At 39.1% G+C, this 16,624-nt stretch overlaps 1 protein-coding gene across 1 annotated transcript; it reads left to right on the plus strand.

Annotated features, from left to right (window-relative positions):
- Positions 1 to 147: 147 nt before the first annotated feature.
- Positions 148 to 12,141, plus strand: LOC109030285 (probable cytochrome P450 6a14). Its single transcript, XM_019041170.2, has 7 exons — positions 148 to 304; positions 2,127 to 2,546; positions 4,566 to 4,929; positions 6,245 to 6,497; positions 7,169 to 7,399; positions 9,693 to 9,944; positions 11,780 to 12,141. Exons 2-7 carry the CDS (start codon positions 2,137 to 2,139, stop codon positions 11,950 to 11,952), a joined length of 1,683 nt encoding a protein of 560 aa, XP_018896715.2. The 5' UTR covers positions 148 to 304; positions 2,127 to 2,136; the 3' UTR covers positions 11,953 to 12,141.
- The last annotated feature ends 4,483 nt before the right edge of the window (positions 12,142 to 16,624 follow it).

Genomic DNA, 16,624 nt, shown 5'->3' on the forward strand with positions numbered 1-16,624 from the left:
AATCAACGATGAGGTTAGGTTAACTAGCTATACCCAATGATGTATACTCCAGAGTCAACGGTCATCCATCGGTTAAGACAGCGGATTTTTCGATCACGCGCTCAATTATCAGTGAGTCGTAGTGACGTCACAACCGGATGCACTCACCGCGATTGGAGGCCTTCGATAAATATGCTGGTTATCTATCGATGTTAAGTGCGGGAAACTCCGAGTTTTATGTATTGTTCATGAGAGCGTTTTCCATAACAGTCCTCTGATTCGTCTCATCAATAGATGATTTCTGATTAATCCACGCACAAATTAGGTACGTATTCATTTATTTGTATTTCATTCCTCTCGCCTGAAAAAATATCAAGGTACACGAATCGTAAATTTTCTTTTCTATTCGAAGTAAAACTGAATTGTAGAATATTGATAATGGGCACTCTGTGGAAATTCAGTTCACTGATTATAATTTGCTTTTTCCCTCATCAAGTTTGATATAATGGAATCAAATATAACCAAATAAAACCGAATATGTCTTACAAAGTAGGTAGCCGCTCATAAAATACGTAACGTTCCGAAAAAATCCTGCGTGACGGATGCGTTCTCGGGGGAGGAAGGGGGTCGCATCAAGTAATGCTCAACGCTTATTTTTTACTTGTTCATTGATGTTTTGTCATGTTTGCCTCTAAAAATTGCAATTTAAAAAATGCCAGGATCACTAATGATGTCCTCATTTTCATCATCCAGCTCTACCTTTAATCATTTTCTACACAGGGAGGACAAAACAAAGGAAAATCTGCTGTAAATCAGTGATTTTGGGACTTTAAGGCGAGTATTTTGGGTACCTTTCCGCGCTTTTTATAAGAAATAGATCTGCGTTATGATTGCGTTACGGGAGGGAGAGGGATGAGAAATATACGATTCTTAACATCACGCATTTTATAAACGGCCCTTCAAGAATTTAAAATTACACGCGTTCAGTAGTTTAGTTCCACGATAGAGACAGTGGCGCGGCGTGAATTGCGATATATCGTTTGTTATGTAATTTAAACCTACGGTAAAGAATCGATTATTAAGGTGTTCGCTGCGAACACCCTGTTAATAGATAATTTTCCATAGGTTTAACTGACAGATCAATCGATGTATCGCAAAGCACGCCACGCCACTGCATAGGGATAGTAGTTGCCCCCTTCATTCGCTTTTTTGACAAGATATTTCGTAAATGGAAGAAAGGACGGGTGGTTTTAGGGGGGAAAGGTTGATTTTAGTTTGATTATGGCATCAATTCATTTCGGAGTTGATTAAAAGTTTAAGCGCTTTTGCTCTTAGCCTTTTTGAACATCATAATACAGAGTAGGTAAGTCAGTTGATTGATCCGAAGGTCAAGTTCATGAGTGTGGCGACGCACGCAGCGCGTATTCCTAAGATCGTGCAATTTTTAATTTTATTTATATCTCTTCAATTGGGAGGAGAGTGAAACCCTTGCTCAGAAATTTTACCAATTTTCACATAATCGCTACTTTTCTCAGCAAACATTTTAAACGTTACATTGTTAAGACACTTGCACAATCTTAAAAAGTGTCGCAACACTTCTCTGGCCTGCAGCCTCTAGCCATCGAGTAAGTCAGTTGTGACCAGCCATGAGTACTGCCGCATGCCGTGCTAAGGAAGAACGCCGTATGAACATTCGAGAGTTGCCAAGTTTTTCCGGCTAAAACATGTGTATTATTGTGGAAAGTTGCAGATGTTTTTTCTCGAAATTTTCCGATATTTTAGATTATATCGCACACAAAACTGTCCGAAAAATTTGAAGGAAAATATTCACAATCTTCTCAGTAAATTCGATTTTTAGTGAAGGAAATCTGGCTACGTCTGAAAGTTCACACGGCGTATTTCCTTAACACGTCAGAGTAGAGGGACCGCAATGCCTGGAGACAAATTTTTAGAGGAAGCGATTTTTATAAAGCTGCGCAGGGGGTTCATTAGCAGAATTTGATTTTTCGACGCAAAAAACTTTTTAATGATGTAAAGACCCCGTAAATTTACAAATGCTCAGCAAAATCGGAAGGGGTCGGGTGCCGGACCTGACTGGGTTGACGCGGAATGGCCCATAACTTAAATTTTGTTTTACCATTTTCCAGGTGAATCAAAATGGCTGCGTTTACCGTACTGAGCACACTCCCTTCCGTGACGAGTGTGGTCCTGATAGTTTCCAGTGTTGCTCTTTGTGCCGCATATTACCTCCATAAAAAATACTCATACTGGGCGAAACGAGGTGTGCCCTACGTGAAGCCGGACTCCTGGTTTTTCGGAAACACCAAGGAAATGATCTTCCAGCGGGAGAGCACAACTTTCATGTTTGCGAGGCTTTACAACGAGCTTGCAGGTCATAAATTCGGCGGTTACTACCGGAATCATAAGCCGTTTCTCGTGCTGCGAGATCCGGAACTGATAAGATTGATCTTCGTAAAGAACTTCTCGCATTTCCACGACCGGAACACGCCTGACGAGAGGGATTTCGATCCTTTGTCCAGGCATCTCCTCAACTTAAGAGGACAGAGGTTTGTTTTTACAAGGGCTTTTTTCAGTGGCAATTCCAGTAAATTGGTAACAGTGTTACTACTCCATTTAAATCCATGAGCCCTCGTCCCACGATCAAATGAACTCATCAAATACAAGATGGCGGGTTCATCAAGATTTCGTCACCTTCCAGGCAAAGTATCACAAGCGCCACGCGACGTTTAAAAATTTCCGCCGCCATTTTATTTCTTTACTGAGAAATTGTTGGTTGAATCTGCCACTGAAATTTCACTGCATTTTATCGGCAGCACAAAGAAAATTCAGTGAAATTTTCGGACAGCTTCGTTGAACAATTTCACTGTAAAAAAATAAAATGGCGGCGGAAATTTTGAAACGTCGCATGGCGCTTGTGATACTTTGCCTGGAAGGTGACGATTTGACGGCCCGCTACATTTGATAGCGGACTTTGGGCGAAAACCAGTCGCCATCTTGCATTTGATGACTATTTGATGAGTTCATTTGATCGTGGGACAAAGGCTTTAGAATATGTCGGTTCTAGGCAGGCTGTCTCAGCTGGAATCGACAGTTTAACACACATTTGAATGGAGAAAAAAGTTTTGCCAACTTGCAAGAATCGCCAATGGCTTTTCCATAGAATTTGCATTGTACGTAATCCAGACCAACATGATTTTCAGTTTGTTCCCTGGTTACCCTATGCTTGTATCTTGAAGTTGCTCTATCTAAGAGGTATTTTGATCAGCACTGCGCAATCAGCTTAAAGGCTAGAACTCGATTTTGTGACTACCATAACTCACCCACTCTAACTCGTACCCTTCAATTTCTTGCAAAAATGTCAAGTTCCACCCTTGCTTATAAACTCGGTGTTAGTACAAACTTTACATTTTCTGCAATTGATCAGCTCCTCTACCAAAACCCGATTCTGTGACTATCTTAACTCACCCATCCTTACCCTTAAAGCGTCTTCAAGCCAATTTTTAATAGGTCTGAAAACCTGTTTTATCCTCTCGGAAAATATCCACTTGTAGATTCAGCCGGCGATGCCGCTGAGATGTAGGAGTAAAAGAGCACCAAGGTCTTATGCACCGGCGTCAAGATCATAATTATGAGAGCCATGTTATTAATGTGCAATGCGCGTGGGCTATAATTACGGCGAAAATCATTCTTTTTAACTGACAGATAGTGCAAACGGTTATGTAAAGAGGGAATCGCTTTTTTGTATAAAGGTGAAAGTTTATCGCAATAACATGAAACAAATTAATTGCATGCTGAGGACATTTTACCTTTACATGGATAGATAAAAGAGAACATTTCTTCAGGGAAATTTTGAGAATTGTCTTTTAACGGTCACTCAAAATCGATGAAACATCGAGGGAAATTTTCTCGGTGGTGCATTTGCACAAGACCGGACTGCGCATTGCAGCTCTGAGCTGATGTGGTTATAGTCATTTCACTTTTCCTCCTCTACCGGAACTAAATGCACACATTGCTTTACTTCTCCACGAATGAAGGTTATTATTTTTGATCCCTTGGCGCCGTTTTCTGTGGTAAAACATATTTTTGAAAATTTTGAGGTCAATTGGTTTTATTACTTTTTTTTTTTTTTTTTTTTTTTTTTTTTTTTTTTTTTTTTTTTTTTTTTTTTTTTTTTTTTTTTTATAAGTTAGTTTTCAGTGAGCTTCCTTATACATAGGAAATATACAATTTGTTATTAAATATAAATACATGTGAATGTACAAGCGACCGAGTAACTTGTAACTTGTTTACATGTAAAAAAGATAAGATATAAAATTACATTATGAAGAAATAAAATCATAGGGTCAGACCGGGCGGCTGGCCAGTTCCCACGGCTTTACCCTTTTGAGGCGTCTGTATTCATTGAAGTTGTCCAAGAGTTGAATTGCCTCAATGTTGGGATGAGAATGGAGACGTTGCTCGTATAGTTCGTTGCGATTTCAGAGATGTATTTCAAGAACGTCTATATCTTATTTTTTCTTTTTTTTCTTTTTTTTTTAACTGAACCATTTATTCAATTTGATTAGATGGAAGAATGTGCGTTACAAGCTGACCCCAACCTTCAGCTCGGGCAAGCTGAAGGGGATGCACGAACTGATGCAGGCCTGCATCCTGGAGCTGGACGATTATCTGACCAAGGCTACAAGCGGTGACTCCAAGGATTTGAACGTTCAGGACTTGAGGGAACTCATGGCCAAGTTCACGACTGACGTCATCGGTGCTTGCGCTTTCGGCCTCAACTGCAACTCCATCCGAGACGAGAACTCCGAGTTTCGGCGCATCGGGAGACTCATCTTCTCCTTCTCGTGGCGAAGTTATATCCGTGCCATCGTCTTGACTCTCGCCCCCGGGATAGTAATGGCTACCAAATGGAAAAGTATCCGCCCTGAGGTAAGGCCATTGACGTATAACACAATCTAGACCGCGCATTAGGAAATTTCGGCGAGACTAGGCTCCCTTCAAGCGAGACGATAGGCAACCCAGCAACACCCAGCAATAGTGTACCGGCGAGACAATGGTGGAATTCGTGGAAATGCCAGTCTTGCCAGTGCCGTTGCCTAATACGGGTACACTTAGCTCGTATATCCGGCGGTATCAACTAGGCTGAAGGCGCGTCTTTGCCCTGATTTACCCCCCTAGCTGTCTTACCTTCCCCGCCTAAAGTCGGGCCCAATGCGCGGTCTAGATTGTATTATACGTCAGTGGGTAAGGCATACTCGAGAATCTCAATTATAGACTTATGATAGAATCTAGACCGTGCGCCAGGCTTGACTTAAGAACGGGAGCGGTAACACAGCTTGGGGTTCTTAACGCGCCTTCACGTGTAACGCTGCAACCTGGCATACAAGTAGCACTAAAAGTGCAGCTTTTAAACATATCATCTCCTCAAAAGAGCTGTATGAACGGTCTAGACTGATTTCTATGTTCTTGATGTCCACTCTCCTTTTCATATCGATGCAATCTTATTTATTACGGTCCAGGGGACAGAGAACTTTAGTCCAGATAGAGTCCCTTTATAGGGAGAGTTAAGGCACTTCGGCTCTTTGATTTTACAAACGGACAAAAATATTACGAAATTATAAGTATCCATTTAAAGTAACATCTGACGTAATATATGATGAACGCACTCCTGGATCATTTTAGTGTATATTCGGAGAAAAATGTATTATTGCATTACTCTATAGTCCTTCTTTTACTCCGTTTTTCTTTGTCGTTTTCGTGCTTATACCCTTGGATTTCTGGTCCAATCTTATTCAGAATCCTTGCTACCAGTTAAAGTGTAACAATTGTAACATTTCTACCATCAATCTTATGACACCGTTAGAGCTTAAAATACAGGAACCAGTTAGAATGGGAGTCCAGATGTCTTAACCCTGCTATGAAGGGACTCCAGTCCACGGAGGTAAAGTAAAATTCCAGCAGACCGATTTTGGTCGAGTGGGGTTGAAAAATCAGATTATGAGATTTAGACAGAACATTTTATGTTCAATCTTGATTAATGAGCTGCAAACTTTTTACGCCGTTTTTGTGCCTATGAAGGGCGTAGGGGCACATGATAAATTGGCAGTTTCTTGCCCTGAACGTCTCACATGAAAAAAATAAATAAATAATAATTTTCTTTAAACTGAGATTGTTTGATATATGTCAGGCGGTAACATTGTCAGTAATATTTGCATTGCTTTATTTTCTTTCATTTTCTTTTTAGATTGAGAATTTCTTCATGTCAGTTCTGAAGGGCGCTGTTGAACACAGAAAATCCCATACCGAACAAAAGAGAAACGACTTTTTGCAACTTTTAATCAATATCCAAGCAGAGGAGCGAAAACAGTTGGAGAGCAATAGAACCCAAAATGGCACCCAAAATGGCACCCAAAATGGCACCCAAAATGGCACCCAAAATGGAATTCAAAATGGACTTCAAAATGGACATGCTGAGAGTGTATCAGAAAAATCCAAAGGTAAATCAGTTATTTTCTTACATATAAGCATATATATTTTTATTGAATCAAATAATGCAAAAATATGATCCTCTTAGCTTCAAGACGATCGAATATTTTCAAATATCTAGATTTATTCACGAGACCATTGTGAGGGAAGGGGAGTCACGGAGACTGGAGACATTTGTGAAAGAACTTTCTGGTAGAGATTTAGAAAATTCACCCACCGATTTTCGGGCAGTAACTTTTTGCCTGCGCTTCTGAAGTAAAACTTTGGCCGACTCAACTTCGAGCTGAATGGCCCCGACTCTCCTGCATTCTATTACAGTTGCTTAAAAAAAATTGATTAGGCATTGTCCAAACCGATATCCGAAACGCGAATTACTTAAGCCTAAACTCTACTGTGCTAGAGAAAAATTCCGTATAAACATCCGGATGTTGCTAAATTTCCCACTGTGAAACATTAATTTTTGAATATTTTTCCTTGACATTTTTAGACACTGGAGAACAAGTTGCGCTTGAAACTCTGTGAGAATTTGGAAGAAATATTAACACAGATTTCCCTGTAAATTCATATTTTATCAAAGGAAATGTAGCAACGCCTAAAGGTTCATACGGCGTTTTTCCTTAGCACGGCAGTACTATGCTGACTGATCTTGACAGACAACGTCATCTCGCTGTTACCGTTTCAGATATTCTGTTCGATGACTCAGTAGTCGCTTCAAATGCGTTCATTTTCTTCATCGCTGGTTTCGAGACGACAGCTTCGACGCTCAGCTACTGTTTGTACGAGCTGGCTCTTAATCCGGATATCGGTGAAAAACTGTACGAAGAGGTGGAATCCGTGAAGCAAGCCCACAACGGCACTCTAGACTACGACGCTGTGAATAAGGAGCTTGTTTACATGGAGGCAGTCATATCAGGTAAGCACCAGCCCTGCCAAAACATTGTGTAAGTGGGCTACTCGCAAGGTGATTCAATGTTTTACCACAGCGCATTTAAAAAATTGCAACATACGCGAAGTACTCGAAAGATAAAAAAGCTTGAAGTGGTCTTATTATATTCGCTCATCTGGAAATAATCTTGTCGGGTTGCATTTCCGTTGTAAATCGTATCGAAGGACTCAATTGTAGGAACGAGAGATAAAAAATCCTGATTATCAAGTGTCTACCAATTTTTGTCGATAACCGCATTAGCATTAACTGGTTAGGATCGTGGGAACTATGGACGGACCCCTTCGATTTAAAATAAATTCCGATCTGATAAAAATTCTGATACATTTTTTTACCGTACCTATCCATTGTCATTCCTCATTTTCAAAGGAAAGGGTAGCTATTTAAGTTTTGTTCCTTTACGTCATCAATCAAACTTATTTAATCTAAGTTACCCTGGTAAAAATTGGCAGTAGAGTCTGTGTTCCAAAATACCATAGACCTACAGTCGGCTGTAAGGTTTCCAATAGCTTCTATAGCCGGCAACACAATTTCTTATAGCCTTTTATAGCCGATGGCGATTAAGCAACAGCCTGGCGATAAAGTGTATGCTAAACGTTACTAATTACAGATGCTAGGACTTAGTGAGTTTTTGGACTACCGCTCTCTTTTTAGGCCGCAGTATCTTGATTTAATTTGCGAGGAAAGCTCCGTACTTTTGAAGGATGCCTGCCATTCCTAATATGTTGGAGCGTCTTCAATTTCGTATGATACTGTGCAATACCTCTGGTGTGAAATAGTTGCTTCAAGCGCCGCGGTACGCTGCGGTGCGGCGGGCAGCCAGCGCTGAACGCGCATTGACGCCTACAAACCTAACAGGGATACTTCACGCATTGCGCAAAGCGTGAAGTATCTCTGTTAGGTTTGTAGGCGCCAGTGCGCCGCCGCTTTGCTTTGTGTTAGGCTCTAATATTTAATCTCGCAGAGTCAGCGTTTTTCAACTCATGACTTTGAAATGTTTGCACATTCTGTATGGATTATTCTCATTTTCATTGATGAAAAAAAATATGTTGTAGAGGAAAATATAATGTGCGTTTTGTAAATATTAAGGTGATTCCGTACAAACTTAAGGATTTACAAAGCACAAGAATTTCTGCACAATTTCTTATAGCCTTTTATAGCCGATGGCGAAAAAACAACAGCCAGGCGATAAAGTGTAAAACCCGGCGATAGGAACTATAGCCCGGCTGTATAATTTTTTATCGCTTCGTGTAGCCCGGCCGGCCGTATGATTTTTTCAACTTTCTACAGCCAGCTATATGATTTTCTATCGCCTTCTTCAGTCGGCTATAAGAACTCTTATAGTATTTTGAAACGCAGCTACCATCGCCAATTTTTACGAGGGTAAAGAGTTCATTCTATAAGTCAATTCTTACGTATTCAAGTATTAAAAAACAAAACAAAAAAAACATAGAAACTAATATTTGTCCTTGTCTCTCAGAAAAAAGAACATCAGTGCTTAACAGCAAAATTTTTTAGAGTAATTTTTTCAATTATAGATCAAGAAACCGGATTTCGACGTCTCGATGAAAGATATTTCCCCGTATACCGTAAAGTATCTCATTTCCTAGGTATTTGTGCCAATTGAGGGCACAAAGCTGCATTTAGCTCCAAAACTCATAAGCCTAAAAAATGATTGTCAAAAACTTTAACAGTTTTTTGAACTGCAAATTTCATTTGAAATTTGGACCGCATTTAGCAGAAAGGGACCAAGCCACATCAGCTATTGTTGAATCTAACTAGGCAATTTAATTTTTTAAAAGAGAAATTTGGTGTGGATTTCTTTGAAAATGTTAAGAAATTTATTCCGTGCTATGCAGAAAATTTCTCGAAAATCACACAAAATTCCGCAAAAATGTTTTCGTATAAAAAATTAAATTGCCCAATTAAATTTGGCAATAACTGATGTGGCTTGGTTCCTTTCTGCTTAACGCGGTCCACTTGTTGTTCAACGTGTTTAAGTAATTTTCTTTTTTGGTCCGTCAAAATGTTCCTAAACGCTTCGTTCAGCCATGGTCCAATTTCAGTCTTTATCTAATCGGCACTAAAGTCTCTCTCCAGTGGACGGTCAAACAAAAGTGGCGTCTGGAAAATTCTATAATGCCAATTGACTGACAGGCACTTGAAACAATGAGAAAATATACCTTGCAGTTTGTGAGTGGCCCACATGTTCTATCACGTTGTCAAGAAACCGAGGGTCATGTTCTTGATCTGATTTTTCCAGAGACGCTGAGAAAGTACCCACCCGCATCTGTTCTGGGAAGACGTTGCAATGAGGCGTTCCAAATTCCGGATACGAATGTTGTGATCGAGGAAGGCGTTGGTGTCACCGTTTCTGTCTACGGTCTCCATCATGATCCGCAATATTTTCCGGAGCCGGAAAAATTCAAGCCGGAGAGGTTCATGGGGGAAAATAAGGACAAAATTGTGCCCGGATCGTATCTACCTTTCGGCGATGGACCCAGGATATGTATCGGTAGGCTTTGGTACACAATATACGAAAACACAAAACAAAGAAAATACGTGGAAAATATTTACTGTAAAATTGAGTTTTTTCGAAGACCCTTCGTTAAAAAAAAATGTCCTTTGTTGAGGCGCAGTTTTATTACCTCCGGATTAGATATTGTCACCTTCCTGCAAAAGTATCACAAGCGCCATGCGATGCTTCAAAATTTTGTCTGGCATTTAATTTTTTTTTATAGAGAAATTGTTGGTTGAATCTGTTTGAAATTTTCACTGAGTTTTATCGGCAGCACAAAGACAATTCAGTAAAATTTTCAAACAGATTCGACCAATAATTTCGCTGTAAAAAAATAAAATGGCGAAATTTTGAAACATCGCATGGCGCTTGTGGTACTTTGGCCGGAAGGTGACAATTTTTAATCAGGTTAAAACTGCGCAAATGGAGAGCGCACACCCCGCACCGTGTTGTGCGCTCAATGCGTAAAGTATTCACGCATACTCCACGTATCCGTGAATTCACCAAAGTAATACTTCACTTTTGCAGTCTTGAAGACGCTAATATACGTTTCACGTCAACTGACCGCCACTCCACTGCATTTGGTACAATGCGAGAAGTATTCATGCAGTCTTGTAGGCGCTGATGCCGCGCCGCGCCGACTGCACTGTTTGGTGCAATGCGTGAAGTATTCCTCCATCTTGCAGGCGCCAATATGCGTTTAACGTTCATCGCACTGTGTTTGGCGCGATCATTCGAAGAATTCGCTTTAAGATACTCATGGCATCGAATAATGGGGCTTAACCATGTCATGTCTAGACGTCGTATGAGCATTCCAACGTTGCCTCATTTCTCCCGATTAAAATATTTTTCCGAGAAAAGTTGGGAGAGTTCTCTATATTCGTTTTTTTTAGATTGAATGGACCATTAAACAAGGTACAAATTTGAGCATTCTGATACATTTTTCTTACATAGAATTTCACGTAGAACACGATTCTTGCATTGGAAATTACTAAAATTAACTTATAATTAAGATATTAACGTTTTTATTTTACATTGGTTACGGGAATTTTGAATTGCCCGATCATGAGAAATGCAATTCTCTTCGTGAGTCAAATTGCACCTCACAACAGTTTTGGCAGGCTTCTCTATCGAACATTGTTTCTTTACCTTTTTTTGTTCAAAGTGTAAAAAAATTTGCAAGAGGTGAGGCAAAGCGTCAAGATTGAGGATGCCAGATTTTCATATCGCAGAGATTGTCATGGTAAAGTTATGTCCATGTTGCAAATAGATAAAACAAATGGAGGTAAAAAAACTGGTGATCTCTATACTGTGTTTTATTAGTTGGCTTTTTCCCATTTTTGGAAAAATACTTAATTTATAACACAAAGGGACATAAACAAACACTTGGCAGTAATTGATTAGGATCGAACAATTAATCTATGAAAATAGATTAAATGAAAACCGATTCATATATTCTCTCATGGAGAATTTCGACAACCATTGACCAACCATTTGACTGACTAAACCCCTTGAATTCGAGTTCCCGAACTTCCGATTAAATTTTACTAAGCTCTGCTCCTTGCTAAAACTGAAGATTGTAATGCAATTTTATGAACTGTTCCGCCATAAAAATGGAATAAATCACTCGAGTTTTCCGTCGAAAAATCACATACCGATTATTTAGCTCAACGAAAATCAATCTATTAAATTTTGGCCTTTGTACACTTGTATCCTTTTTCCGGTCAGCGGTCTCATTTTCTTTGATGTGCCTTGTATTGGTTTCATTTATGTATTGGTGTATTTCATAATATATATTATAAAGCAATTTATGTATTAATTTTTAATTCCAGGGATGCGATTTGCTCATTACGAAATGAAGTCAGTCCTATCATACATCATCACTAATTACACTATCCACAGATGCAACAAAACTGTCGTGCCTCTGCAATATGATACTCGAAGTGTCCTTCACACTCCAGTTGGAGGCGTTTGGGTCCAATTTCAGAAAAGACTTAAATTATAAGAATCTCTGAGTGAACTTGTGAATGTTGAAGAGATGTTTCCTTGTTTTGAATTATTGTTTTTATGAATTATTTTTAGTATTTTTAGTATTTTTAGTATTTTTAGTATTTTTAGTATTTTTAGTATTAGTAAAAATTTTATTTTGTATTAAATCTAAGTATTTTTTAAATAAATTGTTAACATTTTTAAAGTTATTTTTAATTGAATCCAATTACATCAACAAGTTGCGGAGCCTTACTAGTCGAAGTGCATTCGAAGACTTATTTCTTTTTCAAAATCACATGCTAAATAATTGAACATAACGAAAATGGTCAAAATGAACTTGAGACTCAGTTTGAAGAATATATTATTTACATTCATTTTTTTCGATTGAAAGTTCTCACTCATTCAAAATCATCGTAGGTCAAAATCGGGCACTGGATTCAAAATTATTGTTCGGCACAGGCCTAAAGTTGAATTTTATACAAATTTCCCTCATCCTTTGATGAGCCATTTCGCTCGATGAGACATAATTTCTTTTTTAAGCGTGCTAAATTTGGTGTAATGTCAAATTTGATTTAAGTAAGCTTTGAAGAAAAGAGAGTATAAATGCACGAACAAGGAAAACTGTAACCTTACATCTGGAACCGTTCACGAGAAAAGGGTTCTTATGAACTAGAGACAAAATTTTGAGAAGAGCGATTTTTATTGAGTTGAGTAGTTGAAAAATAGGTATTTTAGATTAACAGGTTTTGAGCTTTATAATTGGATTACATTTTGCAATAAGGAACCACCACCTCTGGATCTTCCTTAAAGGCACCTCTCTGGGTAGGGAAACCAATGGCATATATATGTTGTTTCTAAAACGAGCTAGAAATAGTGGTTTCTTAATGCAAAATGTGCTCAAATTAGTCTTATGCCAATAAAGGGCCTGAAGATGGATTTTAGTACGGCTAATTGGACTGAGTTAAACAGAAAGGAACCAACCCACATTTTGGAAAAAATTGAGTTATGAGTGGTATTGAACTCAACCACTGCTCTACTATCTATCGCCAAAAATTCAAAGTTTTTGTTGGAGCGAATTTTGCAGAAATTGAACTTGAAGTTTATCTTTTACATTGAGTCTTATGCAGGAGCCAAACTTTAAACCTCTTTTTCTCGGTTCGATCCCAATGTGGCTTGGTTCCTTTCTGTTTAACTCCGTCCAATTCATACTATGAATATAAAAGATTAGAATTTTGAATTACTTCAACCCATAACTACGTTTTTTGAGCTTTAAACTTGAAAACGCGACAACCTCAATTTGGCTTAAAATTGAGCGTTTTTTGATGCACTAAACTGAGAAAAAAACTCCGGCCGTGGAAGCCGCAATTACGGGCTATATAGACATACCGTTCGTTCCGGGCTCAAAGGCCGAACATTTCGGCTGCTGGAGGCGTAGCTTCGATTGCTGCGGGTTCAGAGGCCGAAGCTACCGCTCCAGCAGCCGGAATTTTTTTTTTTTTTTTCAGTGTAAGTCTTGCACAACTCAATTTTGAGTTTTTATGGACTAATTTAATGTAACTTCTCTCGTGAATGGTCACATTTATGAGTTTAATTTGGAACTTTTGAGAGTGTTCACTATATTGGTTTTAATGAAAAAACACGCATTGTATGCTTAAATTCTCACTTTGTCTCCTGATGGCACACCAAGTTTCAGAAGTGTTTTGGAAAAGCGTCCCTTAAAACATTTTCTCTAATAATCTGCGACTAAGATAGAGGCAATATTAGCCAACTGAGGCTAGCATGACGACTTATTCCACCAGAAAAAAGTAGGAGACGATTTAATTTCAGCTAGACACGCTCCAGACTCATTTCTGAGTTTATGTTCCGATATTCAAAACAAGACATGTAAAACCCCTTCAATGCTTGTAGTTGCAATATGCTTGACTTCTAAGGACTGAACCTCTTGACTCACATGCACAACTCATTTCTGTGTCTATGCTCTCGAAGTAGAATCAGGACTCATAGAGCCCCTTCAATACAAGTAGATGCAATTTATGTTACTGATGCGGACTAAGCTCATCTACTTACGAGAAGGCGTTATACCACGCGGAGACATTTTTCCTCAATAAATACTCACTGACTGATTTTACCTTTTTTCAGACTTGAGCGCAGTTTCATTTACGAAGTCTGCTTGAAAAATGAGTTCACTGGCCGAATGCATATTTTTATGTTATTTATTTTAATTTAGTAGAATACCAAAAAGAGTAAAAATGAGGAAACACAGTTTAGGTAAAAAAAACTGTTCAAAATTGATCAGGGTCTGAATTTATGCATTATGTTCTGCATACATTTTTTCATCAGAAATTGGCGTAAAAATTAAGTCATGCGATGAGACTGTCATAACTCAGATTTCCAGTGCGGTATTGATATTTTTAATTATAACTTTTCCATGAAAATCTAATTCTCGACTAAAATGGAAGAAAATACCAACAATTGACAATTAACTTTACATGATCGGTGACTGAGTTCATGAACTCAGTAAAACGTGCACAAAGTTTATAATGGGAAATCTGCGCACGTAGAAATTGTATTGATCGTAAAACACGCAAAATTTTTTTTTTTTTTCAAAGAATACAAGAAGGTACTATACGTCCTTTCAGAATTGACGTTAACAATTCTCTTCGTCAGCCCTAGTGTAATGGAACAAGTTTAGGTGGAGGAAAAAAATCATCAATACTTCTTTCTCAGAGTTAACCTCCAAATTCAATCATTACAGAAATAAATCAAAGCGCCTTCAATTTTTCATGTTATGCAGCACGCACATCCTAAGAGCACGAATAGTTGCATTCAGGCGCCGGCATCAATTTTGCGTTCACGTTTACAGCTCACCGATTCGTTGATTGAGAAATAAGATCGACTGGAACTGTGCTGATAGTGCTTTCAACTTAATATAGTTTTCTATTTGGAATTGTCAAATGCATCGCATCAGACAAATATGGAAAATGTCGTATAAAATGTTATTCTGGTACACATTGTGTGTATAAAATAACTATCGATGGCTAATTTCATTTAATTAACTTTCTACAAGCGGGAATTTGAATGGACCAGGGCGGTGTTATTATAGAAAAAGTGGCGAACAATAAAATATGTCACCGGGAATTCTCCTCCTATATTCAACTATATTTATAGTGCCACCTTGGTAACACGTAGGGGCGTCGCGCACGCCTTTCGAAGGGCGTTTCTGACTAAACACTTGCAGATACGCCAAAATGCTTTAAATTTACCTCTCTATGAACCCCTACTCGTTAATTTAACATGATTGATATGCGACATTGCCCAAAAGTCAAAATTATACCTTGCGCCCTTTTCGGGCGTTGTGCACCGGGTAAATTTTTTTAAAATTTGTTTTCCTTCGGAAAGGTTACTTTTTATACCTCATAGCACAAATTTAGCTCAGGGCTAACTCGAAAATGCCAATTTTCAAAATTATGCTACACCCTGACGCCATGTCTTCACGGGACGTTTCATGGGATTTTTCCCAAGTTCGAATCGCAGGAATGAAACTTCTGCGTTTTTTTCCCGTTAAACAACACAGCACATTTTCTTCTTCTTTTTAATTCGTTCCTGGGACTCCACAGTGACTGTTAGTTGGCACTGGGATTAATATTGACAAACTCAATATTTTTCCCAACTTTGCAGGTATTCCCCTGAAACGTTCCGTGGAGGCAAGGCGTAACGTTGGCGCACCATTTTCGTATCGACATGGTACCACGTTTCCCTCAAAAATTTAGTCGAATTCAGCAGGGTCGAAAAGAGGTCGATATCAAGGTATGTGCTGATCGTCTGTGCTCGCCCGTCTGTATACTGACGTATCATTTTCACCTGGCGGGGTAAGTGACACCCGTTCGACGGTAAATTGTAAACAATCGGATTTTATAATGCACGGGAGACAGAAGCAGACCATGGTTCTACTGCGTCGGTCGTTTCGGGGTGACGTCATTGCTTAATTTTTGTGCGTCGGCGCCATGGTTTGAGGTCACGCTGGAGCGGACGAGCCGGAGGATCGCGCGTCGCTCGCGCGTGCCAAAATGCCATTTCCCGAGGTGTTGACGGCTCTCCACGATGGGATCGAGTCAATTATAGAGAGATCGGACATGAAATGGAGATGTTGCATGTGTGAGGAATTTGCGATTTGACTATTGATTCTTATGTTAAAGTTCGCGAGAAACACGATGGTGCCACTGGTTATCGATTCTTGGAGGGGCCAGCAGCCTGATTGTGAAAACTTTAACTGGCTATGTCGGCAAGGTAAGACAAGACATAGCCCTATCTGCACCGTGTAAAATATCGATTTACGATTCTTTTCGTGCCGACATTTTCAACGATCGGGCTGTAGGTGCTCTGACAAGAGTCGATTATTCAACATAGGTTTAAATGTAGGAAATCCGGTGTTGCCAAATGGAAATGTTGCGTGTGTGAGGAATTTGCGATTTGACTATTGATTCTTATGTAAAAGTTCGCGAGAACCACGATGGTGCCACTGGTTTTCTCTGAAATCAACTTCCAAGCTCAAAAAAAGCTCTCAGGTTGAGGCCAAAATGGAGGGGATATCCCACCTTACCCTGAGAGTCCACCTCTACATCAAAACAAACTCTCCATGCAAAGATAGGGAGCAAATACATTAGCAGGGTTGCTGTGTTTTCAGTTTT

This window comes from Bemisia tabaci, chromosome 8, assembly GCF_918797505.1.
Source record: "Bemisia tabaci chromosome 8, PGI_BMITA_v3".
Lineage (NCBI taxonomy): Eukaryota > Metazoa > Arthropoda > Insecta > Hemiptera > Aleyrodidae > Bemisia > Bemisia tabaci.

Coding starts and splice junctions, on each gene's coding strand:
- LOC109030285 (XM_019041170.2), top strand. CDS start 2,137: ATGGCTGCGTTTACCGTACTGAGCACACTCCCTTCCGTGACGAGTGTG. Junction 4,930..6,244: donor GGAAAAGTATCCGCCCTGAG/GTAAGGCCATTG, acceptor TTTTCTTTTTAG/ATTGAGAATTTCTTCATGTC. Junction 7,400..9,692: donor CATGGAGGCAGTCATATCAG/GTAAGCACCAGC, acceptor TGATTTTTCCAG/AGACGCTGAGAAAGTACCCA.